Source organism: Pteropus alecto, unplaced genomic scaffold (assembly GCF_000325575.1).
Source record: "Pteropus alecto unplaced genomic scaffold, ASM32557v1 scaffold76, whole genome shotgun sequence".
NCBI classification, from domain to species: Eukaryota; Metazoa; Chordata; class Mammalia; order Chiroptera; family Pteropodidae; genus Pteropus; species Pteropus alecto.
The window spans coordinates 30063900-30084780 of record NW_006443138.1 but is presented as its reverse complement, the minus strand read 5'-3'; the positions used below and the strand labels follow the sequence as shown (position 1 = coordinate 30084780).

The window sequence follows — 20881 nt, the reverse complement described above, 5'->3', positions numbered from 1 at the left end:
GTTCATAGCCTGTACTCATGGAACCACCCTTCCCCTACACAGTTCCAAGAGGCCAGGCAAGGAAGCCTCTGCAACCAGGCCATCATGCTGATCACTGACGGGGCTGTGGAGGACTATGAGCCAGTGTTTGAGAAATATAACTGGCCGGACCGCAAGGTTACTCTCCAGGTGGCAGTGGAGGGGTGAGGGATGGGGGCCGAGGTGAGCGTCCTCCTACTCCCATGATGGCATGGCCCAGAAAAGCCAGGCCTGCCCTGAGCTCACATGGTCTGCCCATTAGCCCATTAGTAAACTCAGATGTCCCAGATTGGTTTTCCAAAATTATGATGACCATTGGCACAGAGGACTGGAGTGAGAGGGCTTGGGGTAAGAGACCAGAATACGGTGGCGAGACGTGAAAAAGGCTGGATTGTGACCTCCACCCTCTACCAGCCCCGCATTCACCATGGCCTAGGAAAGCCCTGTACTGCCGTGGCCCCAGGTCCTTCCTGATCCAAAGGCATGAGAGTGGAGACTCCAAAGTCAGCAAAATGCTTGACTGACCTTGAAGACGAGCATAAGTTATGTTAACACTACTCACGGCCAGGAGTTACAGCCCTAAGTCCATCTGTGTCTTGTGGATTAGGTCCGCGTTTTCACTTACCTTATTGGGAGAGAAGTCACTTTTGCTGACCGCATGAGGTGGATCGCGTGCAACAACAAAGGTAGGTGACGAGGGCAGAGCACCTTACAGCCTGTACCTGAGCATAGGTGGAACAGCATTACCCCGTCACTGGAGGTGCTTAGCTATGTATGGCTCTTACTTAGGCCTTGCAGAGGGGTGGTGCTGTATCAAGATGACAGTATCTACCCCTCCTTCTCATTTGGGAAAAGCAAGACAAAATGCAGATTGCTCTATAAAGCTTTGAATAAATGCTTGATTATCCCTGCAGGGACTCTAAGTCATAAAGTCACCTGAAATGCAACTTATAAGTCATCTAAGTGTTCAGTATTTGCAGAAGAGAGAACTGTCTCTTCAAATAAAGCCTTATAGAAACCACAATATTGACATAGTGAGGCAGGTATGGGGCTGACATTATTTTTGTGTGCGTGTGGTTTATAATCTAATTTTACTCATATTCTTATAATTTATAGAACATTCAGAGTTGAAAAAAATCTGCTTTTAATATTCCAAAATAAAGCAATGGTAATTAATAAGACATTATTAGCAGGAGATAAAATTTCAGCTCCGAGTATTTTTCAGGAAGCTCCATTTAAGAGTTCTTATCCAGTGGGTTTTGGGGCTGACGTTATAATGTAAGTTCTCTCTTGTGTCCAGATTCCATTCTTCTTGCTGCAAATTAGGCCCATTTACTCTGACTCTACTCTCAAAGGAAAAGCAGAGGGTCACCATTTTCTTTAGAATGTTCGTATGCAAACAGTCCTCATCTAACTCTGACCAGAAACAAGACTTGCATCTCGGGGTGCCAACTGGGTTTGATTCACTCCAAATTTATGGAATACCTACTGTGCACCTGACAAAGTTTTCAAGTTGTGGTCAGGATGGACTCGGTCTTGCTCCTGCTGCCATCCAGCCAGGGAGACGAACAACCGAACCCATCAATAACAATGTAATCTGAGGGTGGGGAGGCACACACTGTACAGGATGCTGGGGGAGTGATGGGAGGAGAGGCACTTCTCTCATCTGGAGGTGGCAGGGGACGTTTCCTAAAGGAAAAGCTGTCTAAGCCGAGACATACGGAACTGGTAGGAGTCAGTCAAATATACAGAACGGGGAAGGGAATCACAGAGGGAATCACATGTTCTAAAGATCTGTCTGATTCCCTCCAGACAGAGGGAATCACATGTTCTAAAAATCTGAGATAAGAGGCATCTTCCACTTTACTGAAGTGTGGAGAGGTGTTTTGTGGGAGGTCATGAGCAATGAGATCAGAGAGGTAAACATGTGCTAAATCATCACTATGGCTACAGCAAAGAGGCTATGGCACCCCTCTCCATAACTGAGGAAGGGAATCAGTCAGAGGAAGGAGGAGGTGGGGGTTGTGGCTGCTGTCTTAGATTGGGCTCCCTGAAAACAGACACTGGAACAGAGTCATACGCAGGAGGGAGACATCCCTGTAAGGAAGTGAGAAGGGCAGTATTGCGAGAGAGAGAAGCTGACCCACAAGGCCCTTGCAATTAAGGCCCTGCTGTTTTCATGGCAGTTCTAGGGCTGGGAGGACCCCTCAGAGTTCTGCCAAGTTGAAGCAGGGCCTGGGCCTTTGAATCCCCATTAGCTGGCCTCCAGCTGTCCCCTAGGAGAGGGACAACCTTGAAGAAAGCAGTTCCCGATAGCCCAAGGCAGCTCCCAGTGAGGGGCCCAGCTGTGAGCTGTCAGTAGCTGGGGAGAGTGTGAGCCACGCAGAGGGGTTTCACATGGAGCACCCAGCCTTCCACAACCACATGGCCCTTCCCTCCTCCAGGCTACTACACACAGATCTCCACGCTAGCAGACGCCCAGGAGAATGTAATGGAGTATCTGCACGTGCTCAGTCGACCCATGGTCATCAACCATGACCACGACATCACCTGGACAGAAGCCTACATGGACAGCAAGGTGGGGACCTGACCCCACTCAGAGTTAGGGACCCCAGGGAATAAGACCTTACTGCTTGGGTGAGGAGAAGTGTGAGCAGATCACCTTGGGAAATATTGCAGAGGCGGTGTACACTCTCTCCCACTGCAGACCTATTACCTGTGTCCTGCCCCAGAGGCCCAGAACCCTGTGAGCAGAACTGCCCAGGGCTGCCCTCCATGGACAGAGGCCCTCTGCTCCAAACTTGTTCCTCCCTCCTTCCCATTGTCTTCACCTCCTTCATTTTCCTCTCTTCTGCCTGTTGTAGAAAAAAAGAAGTCCAACCATTAATTCAAAATACTATAGCTTTATCAAGTATATCCCCCTTCCCAGCCCCTGAACTTTTAAAGAGACTGCCTGTAGGCAGCGGTGACTTACATGAAGGAAGAGATATCAAAGGTAGAATGTCAGATGAGATGTTTGGGGGAACAGGGACCTTCCTGGCACCTCTTGAATCGCATCACAGACACAGATGCCTGCTTTAATGGTAACATATCAGACTGAGATTGGGAGACACCTGGAAATAGTGGCTTAAATAAAAGTGTATTTCTCCCTCATGTAAACGAAGTATAGAGGTGGGGGGGGGGTAGCCCAGAGCTAAGGAGCTCCCTGTTCGCCCGAGACCCAGACCCCTTCCTGCTGTCCCCTTGGCCATCCCTGCAGACCTTCTGGTCCAAGTGGCTAGTGAAACTTTAGTCAACTGAAACCACTCTCTTCCAGAAAATCTTACTTCTAAACTCTAACCTGAAAAATCAGTTGAGGAAGGGGAGGAGACTTGATTAAAAAGTTCTTCGTTCTCTGAGACAGTCTACTGTAGACGTCCACGGCTAGGCAAGCTCCTTTAGTTGATCCTGAGGAAGGTCAGCTTTATCAGATACACCTGCATGCACCACTTTTTGGGGGCCAACTTCATGGCAGAGTAGGGGCACATGTGGAGCCCCTTCTGAGGGGGCTGGGGGAGCCAGCACAGTGAGACGGGGAGTCAGGTAGGAGGGCTGGGAATGCCATGGCTCTGGCGTTCTGAGTAGGGAAGAGGTTGTGGGCCCATCTCGTGTGAGGGGTGACCCGAGGTCGGCTACAACTATACCATGGCCTGCTCTCCCACTGTGGCCCTCACACGTTCATTTGTGTTTGCAAATAACTCTTAATTGGCCTGGGCTGTAGTTTGTGCCATCCTTGGGTCCATAGCAGAGATCTTTGGAAGAGTTCTTGCTGTGCTAAACCTCTTTGTTCCTGGGCATGCCCAGGATGGGCCTTTTCCATAGGTTTGCACACATCCAAGGCAAGAGGGCTTAGTGAACATGCTTAGGAGCTGGGCTGTGGACTCTGGGATCCTGAGACTCACCTTGGTTTAGGATTTCCCTTGCTAAGTGACGTCAGCCTGGTCTTCCTCCCTGGCCCACCTCTCTCTCCAGCGTTTCTGCCAGCTATCCCTTTGCAGAGAATGGAAACCTCATTTGGGATTTCTTTCTCCCATTCGAAAGTTGACATCAGTGACTCTGGGTCCTTCACACTGTGGACTCTGAGCCTTCTGTCCTTTGTTCTTTCCTCCCTGACAGCTCTTCACCTCGCAGGCACAGAGCTTTATGCTCCTCACCACCGTGGCCATGCCAGTCTTCAGCAAGAAGAATGAAACGGTGAGCAGCAGCCTCCTGAGAAGCTGCAGCAGGGATTAGAGCTTGAAGCCATCATCGGCATCTTTAGACCAGTGGTTCTTGGCTTGGCTGGGCATCAGAGCCACCTTGGGAGGGTTGTAAATGCAGATTTGAGGCCCTACGCCCAACTAGGTACACCAGAATCTCTTGGTTGAGAGGGAGTTGGGTTGGTTCAGGCCTCCCAAAACTTCCCAGTGATTCTGCTCAGCCAGCTTGGGGTTGTCCCACTGCACTGCACTTGGGACCACTGCTTTGGGGTTATAGGACCAAAGGAGTCACCTGCCAGCCCTCCAGCAAAACCACACTTAACCTACCCATTTGGGCCAACTCAAACTTGTTTGTTAAGTCCTCTGGTGAAGGAATTTCTAGAGCCTTTTATCCTCTATCCAGTCAGGAAATGCTTCCTGATGGGCACCGTGTGTTTTGGAGCGCTCACAGATTTGGGTCCCTGGGATCACAATCCTTCAGCTTCTGCTATGAAGATTAATATTTCATTCAACTTTGTATTTCACTTAAATAGTACAACTTAAATATTAATACTGGACATTAATTTTCCCAGCAGCTGAGATTACTCCTGGGGCCTCTCTAATAGGTTCTAAATTTTATACTACAGAGCTCACCCTAAAATCTAACTACAGGGGAAGGACCACGTAAGGCCTGGGTGGCTTCCTCTTCCAGGCTCGGGGAAGGCCAAGGTCCAGTCTGGCCCTGCGTTCAGGGAAGGCAGGTCTCACCCTAGTCCTGTGTTTTCTCTTCCAGAGGTCCCATGGCATTCTCCTGGGGGTGGTGGGCTCTGATGTGGCCCTGAGAGAGCTGATGAAGCTGGCACCTCGGTACAAGGTGAGCCTGTGTCAGGTCCCTGAATAGGGGTAACCGGCTCCCCAGGAGCCCTCCCACCTGACTCAGAAACCTCTCTGCAGGCAGTGCAGCCAAGCCCAGAGCTGGGATAGGGTCCTGTCATACTGCCCCCCGAAAAGTGCAGGCAATGAACATGGGAACGGTGGCTTGGATTCCTGGGACCCTTTGTCACCACCAGCTCTGACTTGCTCTGTGGCCTTTAGCAAGTTCCCCCCCTACCTGGTGCCTCAGGCTTTCACTCTGCTCCTCCACGCCACATAATCCTGTTTTGAAATGAGTGAGATTATATCACCAAAGCACCTAGAGTACGTGGTGGGAAAGAAGACACAAGTAATGATATACATTATTATGGCTGCCATGAACAGTAGATTTTGGAAGAATTTAAAAATTAGTGGCCGGAAGCACAGCACTGGCTCAGTTATATTTCTATCTGAAAAACTCACTGCTATGTGCTGCCATCTTTTACCACCCTGCAGCCCTACACCCCTTCCCAACTGCAGTTCTCCAACACAAATAACAACCTGTCTTTGTAGCTTGGAGTGCATGGATATGCCTTTTTGAACACCAACAATGGCTACATCCTGTCACACCCTGACCTCCGACCCCTGGTAGGTACAGATCTTATTGGTCTTGGGATCTCAGTTCTATGAGATTTGGGGTAATTCGTAAAAACAGTTAAAATAATGAACACAAACTGGGCTCCATTTAAGAACTCAATGGCTAATATGAGAAAAAATTAAATCATAGTCCCTGTTTTCAAACTGTTTATAATCTAGCAGGAGAGACAAGGCAAAAATACATTAAATAATCAATGAACAGTCCGGAGAGCATGTGATGAAGTGCACAGTTTCCCTGCACAGGACATAGCCACTTACGTTCCCGTCACTGCCTCAGTAGCTCCACACTCCACGCTGGAGTCTGACAGTGGTATCAGCAGATCTCCTAAAGGGGTGTGAATGTTGAGTTAACAATAAAAATGTCAGAGGAGCTGTCTTGTGAGAGGTGAGACATTTTCACATGCATTCAACTGAACAACAGATGGCCAAGGGAGAAAATTCCATCATTTTATCTAAAAGTTCTGCCTCCAGGGCTAAGGGCTCCCTACTGCCCTACCTCTGGTCCTGGCACTTGGCCACTCTCCACAGCAATAATGGCCACACTTCTCAGTGTTATTGTTGCCCCGGGTGTCAGGGAAAGGGGTGTTAGAGTCCTAGAGGAATCTAATTCTTTCCCCTCTGCCAGTCTTAATACTGAACTGAGGTGGCAGCTAAGGACAATAACTAGCAGAGCCCCTTTCCAGAAACTTACTAAGGGGCTCATCTACCCCAGGTGCCATTTGGACCCATCATTCTAAGCCACATTCCATTCCATGTGGTTCAAATAGATACTGAGTATCCATAAGGCAACTGATTGAGCTATTTAAGGCAAACTATAGAGGTTCAGAGTAAAGAAAAATAGGACGACCTGGAAACCACTCTGTCTTCCCAATTCAGACTCTGCTGGGAAAGCATCTGAACCCATAACTCGTCACTGACCTACACCAGCGGATTCTATAGGGGGAGCCCCCGTGCCAACAAATGACTCAGTAGGGAACTAATAAATGTTGATCCTGGAGCTGACTTGTAGAATGAATGAGCATTGGTCAGAAATCTATCTATCACCACCTATGTGATCTAGATAAATATAAAACTTCAACTAACCAGTTCATATTATAGATCTACTGTTTGTCTAACATTACAATACTCTGAGAATACTATGAGCAGAAGTTTATAGTCTATTTAAGAAAAAACACTATACACAGATAATCTTATACAAATGAAACAATTAGAGAATAATACCATGTAGAACATTATTACATAACAAAAGATATGGTAAAGCCAACTTAATGAGACTGCTAAAGAAAGCACTATCGATTTATGATAGGTACCAAGGAGAATGATGTCGAGTTTTAAAAATAAAAATAATAGAAGATATGCCTAGTAACAAATTGAAAGAAGGTCAAGAGCCACACTTTTAGCCTGAAGTCTTTCTACTACAGTGCCCAAAATATGACTAATTAACAAAGTGGAATTATGGTTCTAATGTGAGACGCTAAAGATGAACTTTCAGGTATCATTAGGCACTAGGAAATGGCGCTGAATAAAGAAAGTTGCACCTTACTCAAAAGCAGCAGACCAAGCAGCAGTGCCAAGGATGGCAGGACAGTGATGTTTTCATGAGTGTAGACACAGTTAGGCTAAGAATGGAATATCATTCACATATGAGCAAGGAGAAAAAGAGAGAACAAAAGGGAGACACTGCTATAGCAGTTTTACTACAGATTTCCCGCACAGGCAATAAATAAGGATGAGGCTTTCTTTAAAAAAGGAAAAACTAACAGAAGTAAGATACACAATACTAGAGAACTGCAACCATCCAAACATCTGTAGTGGGTAGGGAGTCCCATTCTGCTAAAAGTAAACCCTCTGATTAATTCTTAACTTACCCGATGAAAAACTATAAACTATTCCCTTTATTTGATCTATTACTAAACTAGACTAGGAAGTGGTGCAGACTTAATAGCAGGTAACTTCTTGGTATCAAAAAGAAATAGAGAGAGACAGAGGGAGGGAGGAAAGGAAAGAAGGAGGGTGGGACGGAGAGAGGTGTCAGGGCCACAAAATAGTAATCCCATTCAAAGACTGTTGATTAATGGCTCTGTGTCAAGGTAGAAAGAGGTCTTTATTAGACACTGAAGAATCTGTCCTTGGCTCTATCCCATTCAAAAATTCTATCAACAAAATGAAAACACAGAAAGCAGATGCTACAAAGTCTGGAAGGTATGGCTAATACATTGAGAAAATCAATATTCGGAGAGTATTTTTCTAATAAAACTTATAAGGTGAAATATACTAGGGATGCAGGGAAAGTTCTGCAAAATATTCAATGCTCAAGCATAACATTGTAAAGATGTAATTTAACAGTGTGTCATGTGAGGAAGGCCCAGGAGACTTAATGAACTGAAACCTCAATTTGTGCTGTCGGGAGGTGTGGCTGTCCTGGAAGTCCAGCAGAATCAGAGGCAGAGTCAGAGCTGCATGATATTTGGTCCACATAGGCCATACCACACTGGCCGGACCCCATCTGAAATATTGCCTTCTGTCCTGGGCACCCCATTTTGGGAATGACACTGACAAAGCAGAGCATGTTCAGAGGGAGCTGAGGCATTGCAAACTGGGAATGTTTAGCTTGGAGAAGTGAAATCTTGGGAGTACAAGCACCTGCAGAAATCTCAAGGGTTCTCATGTGGAAGATGTTCTGTGTAGCTCCAGGGAAAGAACTAAGACCAATGGGTAAACGTTACAGGGAGGTAAATGTCAGCTCTATATGAGGAAGAACTTTCTAATAGAGCTGTCCCAAACTATGACGAGCTAACTCAAAAATAAGGAGCTCTTCGTCATGGGAAATATTCACTCAGAGGCCATGAGAACGTCTATCATGAATGTTGACCAGGGAAGCTCTGCCTTGGGTGGAAAGGTGGCCCAGATAACCTTAAAGGATCACTGAGATTCTCTGATTTTATGAATATACTCAGAAGGAAGGCTTTATGGAAGAGATGAAAATTGAGCAGGGCCTATGTTAAACTGATGCTTTTCTTCCTGACCTGCCCACTCCAGTACAGAGAGGGAAAGAAACTGAAACCTAAACCTAACTACAACAGCGTGGATCTCTCCGAAGTGGAGTGGGAAGACAGAGCTGAAATCGTGAGTGGGGAAAGGGGAAGAAAGAGGAGCTGATTTAGCTCTACAGTCAATACACAGGCTGGCTGCATGGCCGTAAGCTCTGAGTTCGCACTGTGCTTCTCAGCAGAGCCTTCCCCAGCCCAAACCAGAAGCAATTCCTGTAATGGGCAATTCTTTCTACAACTATAAAAATATAATAATATTTTCCTGAATCACAAGGATTACTGAGGCTACATAAGCTCATGCCTCTAAGTACAGAGTTTGAGTTCTAGTGATGTTTTAGTCTGACTTTTGGTGCCAGTAGCTCATCCTAGAGGAAATTATGTCTCAGTAATATGACACTGTTCCTTCACATATCAGTACACTTTGGAACATTATCTTGGTGAATTTCCAAAATTATAAGCTAAATGAAACCTAGAATTAGGTCTCTATTCCCTCCTGGTATTCTGCTCAGAGGAAAAAGGGAAGAACCAAAAGTGTTCCTAGGGACCACCTCCCATCTGTCAGTAAAGCTCAATACCTTCCACCCTCCAGCATGAGCCAAGGAACTAATTCCATTATCTTTCCTCTCGAAGCTGAGAACAGCCATGATCAATGGGGAAACGGGTTCTCTCTCTATGGATGTGAAAGTTCCGCTGGACAAAGGGGTAAGGTACTAAAGAGAAAGAGCCAGGGTCTGGTCCCACAAGGCAGCATTGCTGTTCATTGAGGTTTGGGGTGGTGATAAGGAACTTGGATTTAGTTGAATTAGAGCTAAGACTTGGGAGCTTGCTGTAGCTTAGAGGGCTTAATCAGAGAGCATCTCCAAGTATGTGCAATAGCCCCAGAGAAGCATCTGGCGAAGGAACTATCACTCACATCAATGCTTGGTTCTTTGGTGACTACTGAGTGAGGCAGTAGGTTAGCCCAAGTCATTTACAACTCTTTTTTCTTCCTTATGCTGCCTGCTATTTGGCCCTTTTGTTGTTTATGGTGGAAAGAGTAAAAGTGACAGTTAATTTTCCAAATTGTTAGCAACTCCTGTAAAACATATTACATGGGAAGAGCTTGAAAATAATTGCTACTCCCTGTAGCTGATTTTTATCCACTGTAACCACAAATGATCAAGAATCGATACCCTCACTGACACCATTACTGTTTTCACAGACTTGCACATTATTTATAAAAGATCATTTCATCTTCTCATTTTAAAGGTTCCAATGCATTTGCAGTGAATTTTCATTGTCCCTTGACATATTTACAAATGTCACCTCCTCCCTCACAGCCACCCCCACCTCCTCCTCCTGTTGCCCATCTGCCTCAGCTAAAAGAACACAGGCATCTGTCTGCAACAATTAGACCCAAGTTCTTCTACAAACACAGACCTTTATGAAAGCCAAACAAGAAAGCATTGAGAAGTAAAAGCAATTTATTGCATTCCTTTGAGATTCATGGGCTGATTGTCACTGGGACCAATATCTGGTTTTTGTGACATCTGCCTGTTTCTTACAAGTTCTGGGCTGAGAAAGGCCTTCTTTACACAGATTGGGCAATGTCAGTGATGTGAGGCCATCAGTTGCAGCAGCTGCTTCTCCTGATCCAAAAAAAATAGAGGTTTCTTCCATGTACCTCCACCTTTCTCCCAACCAGACTCTTGCTCACATGCACAAGGGAGCTCTCACCTCACCCAGTCCTGACAGAGCATTTAAAGTAAGACTTATTTGGGGGTAGTGATAAGGAGCTTAACTTTGTCTTAAAGTTGCCTTATGTTGGGGCATGTTAAAATTTTCATTGCTACTAATAAACCATTCAGGTTAAATTTGCAATTTACCAAAGGCTTCCTTACACACAGGTGCTTAAACAAAAAGAAGTAGGGTGAAGATGATAATGTTCAAAACTATGAAGAACATTTTATAGCACATAGTTAGTTGTTCATGCCTTACTACTACTATTAATAATAATCATAATAACAATAGCAGCTAACATTTATTAGAAACTGGATGAAGCACTTAGTAAATATTCATTCAGTCACTTAACACAACTCTATGAAGTAGGTACTAACCTATCCCCAAGTTAGAGGTGAGGAAATGCAGAGAGGCTAAAAACTTGCCCAGGGTCACCTAGATTATTAATTGCAAAACCCACATGGATCTGACTCTAGACCACATACTCTTGACCATTACTGTATAAGGCCTTTCTGAAGAACTGGCCCTGAATTCTCAGTTTACTCTTCAGCCTTGAAGATTTCTCCTCTTCTATCTCATCATATCAAAACTCAGCCCTCTTTAATCTTTCAACACTTTACTCTCTCACCCAGAAGCTACTGCATCTGCACTGTGTGTAAGACATTTTGCTGGTATAAAGGCCGCTATGGTGGTGTCCAGCCTCTCACTGCTCTGATGTATCATGAGGCCACTCTTCCCCAATGGTGCTCGTTTTGCTCACAACCAACTGCTCTGTCTCCCTTACATGTCCTTTTTCACAGAATCACAGGCAGTCCCCTTGTTTTCTTGCCCTCCAATCCATCTCAGCCCTCTCTCAGCTCAGCAGCATGTCTCACCTGACAAGCTTGTTCTTCAGTAGAAGCATTTTTCAGATATAGGCCAAGGGAAGCTTTCTTAAAGCATATGAAGAAATCAGTTATCATTCAACCCATCCTCCTGGCAGGTGATAACTTGTTTTGTTGTTTTCCCCAGGGATTGTACATGCATCCTTATTTCCCGTGGATCAATTCAGACCTTCCTACATCTTTCCTAAACTCCAGCCAGGCAACTATGGTGACATTACCAAGGACAGTAGTAGCAACCCCAGCATGATTTAGAGCAGGACTCACAAACTCAAAAACCTATGAAGCCAGAGAGGCCATGTTCAGAAATGTGAGTGAGAGAAGCAGACAAGCCTCAGTACTGGGCGAGCTGGGAACTATAACAAACTGGAGAGTACATGCACCATCTAAAGGAGACAGCCAGGAATCCATATTTTTAAATGTGTCCAACTAATTCCAAAAATGTTAAAAAACACAATTTGGGCCAATATCTATTATATCAAGCTTGTAATGAGTCCAGGTTTGGCCTGCAGGCCTCATACTTGCCACTTTGATAGCCACTGTTTGCCCCAAAATGTGGACTAGGTAACAGTTATCATAATTTTTAACCCATCAGTAGCATCTTGGTCAGATATCCTGGGACATGTTTAAAAGAACAAATCAGAAAAGCAGAGTATCCTGGAGCATATGATTCAGGATGCTTTTTATTATTTTCACGTTGTTTAATAGAACAAGTAATCAGCAGTGGGAGAGGAAGAAAGGGAGACCTGATATTCTTTACTAGCCTTCAGGTTCTTCTGAGTTAACTCTGCTGACTTGGATGCATGATATATGCACACACGTGTGCACACACACAGACACATCAGCAGCTGGTATAGGGAGTTAGGGCAGCTTCACCAGTGCCTTCTAATCCCTATGTTCTGGATTTAAGGAGACAGGATTAGAGTGCTCTGTGGTACACTCTTGCTCTCTCTCACGTGCTCTCTCTCTCTCTCTTTCTCCCTCTCCCTCTCCTTCTCCTTCTTTCCCCCCTCTCCCTCCCCTCATACACTCACACACATACCCACACACTTTCTTTTTCAGCAGAGGGGGGATATCTATTAAAGGGAGAGATTGTTCTCACACCTCTTTACTTTCATCCTCCAAACCTCTCTAGCTCTCTCTGTTAACAAAACTCAGGTATACCCCACCCCCTCCTTCTCTCTTCCTTTTGCTTTAGTCTTAAAAGATGCTCTCAAAGTTCTAATTTCAGTCATGAGGGTGTAACTTGCATTAGACTAGCCCTCCACCAGGTGACAATTATAAATCTGGACAAAATGTAAAAAACAAATATTTAAAGGCACATGAAAGTGGCCAAAAGCAGGCAGAAACAAGGGTTGAAAAGGGGATTTCAGCTGCTGCTAGTGGGGACAATCTGGAGTTTGAGTCATACTGAAATGGAGAAGCTTAGTAAACGCCTCAGGATTTCCTTTGAAAGCACAGAAGAGCTGCACTATAGGAGTAAAGACTAAGTGTCAAGACCCAGGGATTCACCCTAGACCTAAAGACAAAGTTGAAACAGAACCACCCTAACAAGCCTCCGCAAGCTCAGGGTAACCGGACAATCATTTATCTGCTGATTAAAGTAAAACTCATCACTTGTCAGAGGAAGAAAATGTGTCTACAACCTATTCTTCATAATAGCCAGTATTATCAGACATGTGAAGAAAGAGGAAAATGCAACCCATACATGGTTAAGAGAAAAAGCAGTACTAAAACTGACCCAGAAATGACCCAGCTGTTGGAATTAGAAGGACTTTATGATAAATATGCACAAGGAATTTGACAAAGATGGTCATAATGAGTGAATAGATAAAGAATCTCAGCAGAGAAATGATTAGGGTTTGGTCAAAGAAACAGAACCACTACGAGTGATATGAATATAGAGTTTTAGCCCAGGAGTTAGCTCTTATGAAATTGTGGGAGCTGATGAAGAAGTCTGTGGAAGCCTGGTGTCTCAGCATCTAGTGGTGACCTTGAAGACATTGTAAGTCAGCATGGCCAGCAGCTGGGAAGGAAAGCTGAGCAATATGTGTGGGAAAGCAAGAACAAACTGGAACCCACGAGGGAAAACAGGAACCCAGGAGGAAAAACTAAAACCTACATCTGTCTCTGACTACTTCCAATCACAATGATGTCAGTGGCCTGCAGAAGGAGCAAGTGCCCTTCACATGGAGCTCGCGTCCTTCACATGGAGCTCGCAGGACTCAGATCTCAGAGAACCTGAGAACCTTTGAACCTGGCTGCTGCCCCGTGCAGTGAAAGTCAGCTGACAGCTCAGAGCAGCTGCAAGTGCCTGGTACTTATCTTTAGTGTCTAAAATGGTTGTTGCTTCACTTCTGCCTTACAAATCTCATGCAAACTTCTCTTTCAGCAAACCCTAAGTTGGAATCATACAGGGATGTGATTCCAGAAATGTAGTTCCAGCTTAGTTAATATGACACAGTATAAAATTCCCATAAGAACCAAATGGAATTTCTAAAATTTAGAGAGTACAATGTCTGAAATGAAATTTTTACTGAATGGTCTCAATAGCAGATTGGAGGAAAAGTAAGACAGTGATTTTGAAAACATATAAATTAAAATTAACTAATCTGAAGAACGGAAAGGAATATTTGAAAAAAAATTGAAAAAAAATTATCCCTCAGTTTCCTGTTGTCTGCTCTATGTCCTTAGAGTCCCAGAAGAAAGGAGAAGTAGAGTAGGAAAAAAGTGTTTGGAAAAATAATGCACCAAATATCCTAAATTTGGTGAAAAGCATCAACCAACAGATATAAGAAGCTCAGCAAACCCCAAACAGGATAAAAAGAAAGTTAAAACCACACCTAGGTACACTATAGTACACCTGTTTAAAAAAAAAAAATCAAACTTAAGGGAAAATCCTAAAAGAAGCTAGAGGAAAACAATAATAGAATGATAGGCAACTTCTCATCAAAAACAATAAAACGACATTTTTAAATGCTAGAAAAAAAGACTGTCAACCTAAATTTCTATATGTAGAGAAAATATATGTCCAAAAGAAAGGTGAAATAAAGACATTTTCTGATAATATAGAACAGAGTTCATCACCATCGGAATGAAATGCTTAAAGAAGTTCTTTAGGCTGAAGAAAAATGATGTGGAAGGAAACTCAGATCTACATGAGGAAATGGACAGCACAGGAAATGTTAAATACGTAGGTTAATACAAGACTTTATTTCTTTACCTTCTCAAAAAGACAACTAACTTCTTAAAGCAAAACTTTTGACATTATGTCATAAGGTTTATAATATATGCAAGTGTAAGATATACAGAAACAATGACACATAGCAGCATTACACCAAGAATGTAAGGCTAGTTGGAATTCGAAAATGTCAATCAATCAATGTAATTCATTACATTAACAGGAGAAACACCATATGGTTATCTCAGTAGAAGCTGAGAGAGCATTTGATAAAATTGAACTGGTAACAGAAGGAAATTTCCTCAATCTAATAAAAGGTGTCTATGAAAAAGCTGTTTTACTGGTGAAATATTGAATACATTCTCCTTAAGAGTGTGAAAAAAGAAAGAACGTGTCGACTCTCACCACTTCTGCTCAACATTGCACTGGACCTTGCAAGGACCTATCCTTGTAATAAGGCAAGAAAACAAAATAAAAGGCACAAAAAGGTTTATTGCCTTCATCCACAGACAAGACGATTGTTTACAAAGAAAATCCCAAGAATCTGCAAAACGACTACTATAACTAATAGGTAAATTTAGCAAGTTCGCAGAACACAAGGTTAATATTATAAAAATCGATTGTATTTTTATATATAGCTGTAAATAATTGGATACTGAAATTATTTTTAAGTTCCAATTTCAATAACGTCAAACTACATAAAATACTTAGGTATAAATTTAACAATGATACATATATCCTCTGCACCGAAAACTGCATAACATTGCAGAATGTCAAAGAAAAATTAAATAGAAAAATATAACCATATTTATGGGTTGTGAGATCAATATTGCTAAGATGTCCATTCTCTGCAAATTGATCTATAGATCCAACACAATCTCAATTAAAATTTGAACAGACTTTTTATAGGTATAGAATAAAGTACATAGAAAGAGGTGACTCTAAAATTTATATGAAAAGGCAAAGGACCTAAAATGGCCAAAACTACCTTGAAAAAGGAGAATAAATTTGGATGATTCACACTATTTAATTTTAAAACTAACTATAAAGCTATGGTAAGCAAGCAGGGTGGTACTGATGTAAGAATAGACAAAGAGATCGAGAATCCAGAAATAAACTCACGTATCATCAATTGATTTTCAATAAAGTCACTTGAAAAATTAATAAAAGAAATAAATGGTGATAGAAAAACTGAATAAATGTATGAAAAAAATAAACACTGAGCCATTCACACCATACACAAAAATTAATTTGGGATGGATCATAGCCCTCAATGTAAAAGCAAAGACTATAAGGCGTCTACAAGAAAATACAGGAGAAAATCTTCACAACCTGAAGTTATACAAAGTTTTCTTAGGCAAAACACCAAAAGCACTAAACACAAAATAAAATTTGATAAATTGGACTTAATCAAAAGCAAAAAGTTCTGCTCATCAAAAGGCGCTATTAAGAAAATTAAAGGACAAGGTATAGACTGTATTCAGAATACATAAAGAATTCCTACAAATTATTAGCAAAACACTAATAACCCAATAAAAAATGGTCAAAATTCTTGAGCAGACACTTCACAAATACACATGACCAATAAGCACGTGAAAAGATTCTCAGCATCTCCAGTCAGCAGAAAAATGCAAACAAAGACCACAACGAGGTTCCATTTTATACCCTCTACAATGGCTAAAGTTTAAAAGACTGATAACACCAAATTCTGACAAAGACATAGAGGAACTGGAACTCACACGTTATTGGTGGAAGTATAATAAAAAAGAAAATTGGCAATTTTTTTTTAATAAAAGCAAAAATACATTTAGCATATGGCCTAACAATTCCATTCCTAGGTATTTGTCAAGAGAAATGAAAATATGTCCATAAAAAGACTAGTCCAAGAATGTTTATAGCAGCTTTATTCATTATAGCTCCAAACTGGAAACACCCCAGAGGCTGGCTCATGAATAGGTGAATGTAAAAGCCAACTAGTGTATCTACACATTGGAGTACTACTCAGGAATAAAAAGAAACACACTACTGACACATTCATTAATATAGGTGCATCTTAATGACATATAATAAGTAAAAGAAGCCAGACACAAAAGAGTACATACTATAAGAACAGGCACAACTAATCTGTGGTGATAGAATTCAGAACAGAGTTCACCCATGGAGGGGTGGGATGGGGATTTACTAGAAAGGAGCAAAGAGATTTTAAAGAATGCAGACATTCCATGTCTTGACTGAGGAGATAATTACACGACTGTATACATTTATTAGACCCATGGAACAATGTACTTAAGCTCTGTGCATTTTGCATTGGTCTTCAACTGAAAAAAAAAAAGGAAAAGATTAAAAGATCTTTAGTTCCAACACTCAAGGCAGCTCCACCCTGGAGAACAGGACTCCCAAGCCCGTCAACACCCTTGCTGGCTCTCAACTGCCCCATGACTTATGTGAGGGAGAGAAACTGGAGAGAGGACTTGACTGAAGCAGAGGGGGCAGACGGGGGGGCATCATGTGTGATGAGGCCAGTGCCAGAAAATTGTTCATTTAGGTTTGGGCTAAAGCCAGTTTCCCATAGAAACTAACCTTTTTATTCTACTCCTCTCCCCCTGTGTCCCTTTCAACATCTTACTCTAGTTTCAAAAGTGGAAGAAAAGCCAGAAAGAAGTAAAGGGAATAAGAACAGCTCCTGACCCAACTGCAACATGTGGCTTTCCCAATGACATAAACTTGAGTCTGTGGACTGGGCAGTCTGTAAAACTTCAGAGAAAATCCTGCTGTTCCCTGGACCCACCCCCTTTCATTAAAAACACACTCACAACCTCACAGCAACTGTATGCAAGCAATGCTATTGTTAATTCTGATTTACAAATGAGAATTCTTGATACTTAGGAAAGTGAAGTGACTTACCCCAGAGCACACAGCTTAAATCCAGATATGGTGATGCCCAGTCCATGCTTTTAGCCACTGTATACTCTACTTGATGCCCTAATTTATGTAAATTCAACTGAAACCTAAAAGATGGCAGCTTTGAAAGGAAAAAGGAGTTGTAAATGGTGACATGGCCTTGGGAGGGGTTTAGTTGAGAGAATGGTGACCCCATTCTCTCTCAGCTATATTTAAGAGGTGGGTAAGACACATAGGAGCTCCAGATGCTTTTAGCACTACCTAGGTTCCCTCCAACTGTATAACTATTCAACTCTGGTCCCATATGAAGAGTCACTGTCTATACCTGCATTGTCCAAAATAGTAGCCACTAGTCACATTGGCAATCTAAATTTAAATTTCTCATAAATTAAAAATAAAAATAATAAAATTTGAAAATTCATTTTTTCACTTACACATTTCAAGGCTCAGTAGCCATCGTGCCTAGTAGTCGTTTTATGGGACAGCACAGGTCTAGTCCTTGGTCCTTCAGTCAGGCCACCCCCAAGGGCTGTGGTTTGCTGGGCCTGTGATTATCCTGCTTGTGGTGTCCACAAGATGAGGCATGCTGGTGATGGTCGGGGAAAGGATAAGAAGTGAGGGAAGTGGCACAGAGTTGATGAAACCTCAAGGGCATAAGATGAGGAGGTGGGTGGCATGATCAGTCATTCTTCTCTACAGCAAATATCCTTTCTTTTCTCTTTCAGAAGAGAGTTCTTTTTCTGACCAATGACTACTTCTTCACAGATATCAGTGACACACCTTTCAGGTGAGAAACGCATGTTTTATTTACAAGGGCACAAGGTGGGTGGAACATGAATACCATCAACTCAGGGTAGAACTTTCAGGTCTGGGGATAGATTTATCCATAGATAGTTGGCAATTTTATGATAACAGAAAAAGATCAAGGTCTGCATTCAGAAAACTTGAGAGGTCTAGACCTGCTTTGCCAGCATAGCCTAGTATGCAGAGTCTAGAACCAAACTGCCTGGATTAGAATCCCAACTTCACCACTTACCAGCTGTGTGAGCTTTGTCAAGTTACTTAACCTCTCTGTGCGTTAGATTCCTCATCTGTAAAATGGAGGTAATGATAGTAGCTACTTCTTGGAGATATTGTGAGGATCAAATGACATGTCTACTTAAAGATCTTAAAGCATGCAATTGTAAGCAATTGTTAGATGAAATATCAACTTTGCGGTCTCCTAGGTTCCCTCCAACTGTGTGAATGTTCAACTCTAGGCAATATACAGATTAGGAAACAAATAGCCCTTATCTTTGAATTACTTCATTTCTCAATAAAGTGTGGTCCCCAGCCATGACTGCTTTTTAGAATACCTGAAGAATTTTATAAACTTGCTAATGCCCACACCCCATCCAAACTAATTCATACAGAATTTCTGCAATGGGGCCCATGCACTAGTACCTTTTAAAGCTCCCTAAGTGGTTCAGATATTCAGCCAAGGTTCAAAAGCAATATTCGACCAGGAAAGAGAGGAAGGCATGGTGGGATTTACCAGGTGGGAAAGAACTCCCCTATTTGTGGGGCCCTGTGAGACATAGAGACCTTTCCACATTTTAGGGCATCCCTGAGTGGTTCAATGTATCTTAATTAAAATGGGAACTGAGGGGAATCTTTAACCTATAGAATTTCCAGGGGCCTTCTCAGGAGGAAAAGTTGATGAAAAAATAGAAATGCTGCCTTAGTTCTAGAGGGGACAGCTTGTAAGGCCAAGGGCAAAAGGGTGCTTGGTGTGTATGACACTCGTCATGGATATGGAGAGCTCATAAATTTAGTGAAGGACAGGATGTGGACTGGGACATTGACTTGCAGTTGCTGGTGATGAGGACGTGGGTTCTCTGCTCTCCCCACAGTTTGGGAGTGGTGCTGTCCCAGGGCCACGGAGAATACATCCTCCTGGGGAACACATCTGTGGAAGAAGGTGGGTCAGCTCCAAGTCCTGACACAGTTTAGAGGAAAAAAATGGTTGCTCCTGGGATACTGGGCAGGGCCAGCCAGGGGCAGAGCTAATCTGACAGCATTCCAGGTCCTGGGCTTGAGAGCAGATTCTCAGAGCAGGGCTATCTGGCAAAGAGGGGTCTGTGTGTCCCAGGTACCCAGGGTATGCAGGATCAGCCAGTCAGTCACCAAAACCAACAGAGCCTAAGACTTGCCAATTGTGCATTGTCAGATTCTGGGAAGCTTTGCTGGGCCAGAGGGGCCTCACGGGGCTGTTTCTCTGAACAGAGCTGAATTTTACCTGTCAGAAGACTTACAGAAGGCATGAGAAAGAAGGCGGGAAGAGTGAGAGAGCAGATCTATAGCAGTTTGCTCCAGCTGCTGTAACAAAGCACCACAAACTGGGTGGTTTAAACAATGGAAACTTATTCTCTCACTGTTCTGGAGCCCCTATCACTTCTAGGGCAGGATCCTTCTTCTCCAATTCTAGCTCCTGGTAGCCTCAGGTATTCCTTAGCTTACACTGCAACTCTTAAATTTCTGCCTCCATCATCACAAGGTTTCTCCCCTTGCATCTCTATTTTCCCTTCTTCTAAGGACACCAGGCAACTTGGATTAGGGCCCATCCTAATGACCTCGTCTTAACTTGATTAACTCTTCCAAGACCCTATTTCCATATAAGGTCACATTCACAGGGGATTAACACTTCAACATATCTTTTTGGAGGACACAATTCAAACCATGACAGGGAGCTTATGAGAGTGAACCTAAGAGGGGTTGCAGGAAATGGCAGAGGAGGTTAGGACAGAAGGGCCTCACCGCACCTGACCCCACCTGCTCATGACCGGCAGCTGCCTGAGCACCTTGAGAGAACAAAACCTATACCTAGGGTTCATGGATATCTCAGGAAGTCCTTGGACAATGTGGTCACAATTCTATTTAAAGCCCACATTCCGTGCATTCTTCCTTTACCATCCCTTGAATGTATCTCATCTTTCCATCTCTCTGCCACTGCCCTAGTCATTGTCACCTCTCTCCTGGAGACCACAGCGGCCTCCAACTGGTCTCCCTGCCTCTTCCTTTCTCTGAACTTCTTTCTGCCAGAGGGAGTGTTCTAGAAATGCCAAATCAGATTATGTCACTGCTAAAGGACCATCAACATCTTTCTGCTTTTTTTTTTCATTTCTCCACATACTAAGCTTCAAGGTCTTCCCATATGCCACATTCTACCCTGCAATGCTGTCCTCTCCACTCCCCACCCTCTTATGCCAGCTAACCTGGACCTACTCTTCAGATCCCAGTGTAGATATCACATTTTTGGGAGCTGTCCCAGACGGACTTCCTCTCCTCCACCCAAGCTGGGTTAAGTGCCCAGCTACATGCTACCACGTAACCTCTGTATTCCTCCTTTAACACTGGAATGCTCTC

At 43.2% G+C, this 20881-nt stretch overlaps 1 protein-coding gene across 1 annotated transcript in view; it reads left to right on the top strand.

Moving 5' to 3' along the window:
• CACNA2D4 (calcium voltage-gated channel auxiliary subunit alpha2delta 4) overlaps positions 1 to 20881 on the top strand; it is a 112153-nt gene that overhangs the window by 23145 nt on the left and 68127 nt on the right. The window contains exons 11-20 of the mRNA XM_006923947.3: positions 43 to 156; positions 626 to 704; positions 2463 to 2596; positions 4174 to 4251; positions 5029 to 5109; positions 5661 to 5735; positions 8784 to 8870; positions 9425 to 9496; positions 18202 to 18263; positions 19369 to 19436. Coding sequence (XP_006924009.2) covers positions 43 to 156; positions 626 to 704; positions 2463 to 2596; positions 4174 to 4251; positions 5029 to 5109; positions 5661 to 5735; positions 8784 to 8870; positions 9425 to 9496; positions 18202 to 18263; positions 19369 to 19436 — 850 coding nt within the window. The remainder of the gene's footprint in view (positions 1 to 42; positions 157 to 625; positions 705 to 2462; positions 2597 to 4173; positions 4252 to 5028; positions 5110 to 5660; positions 5736 to 8783; positions 8871 to 9424; positions 9497 to 18201; positions 18264 to 19368; positions 19437 to 20881) is intronic.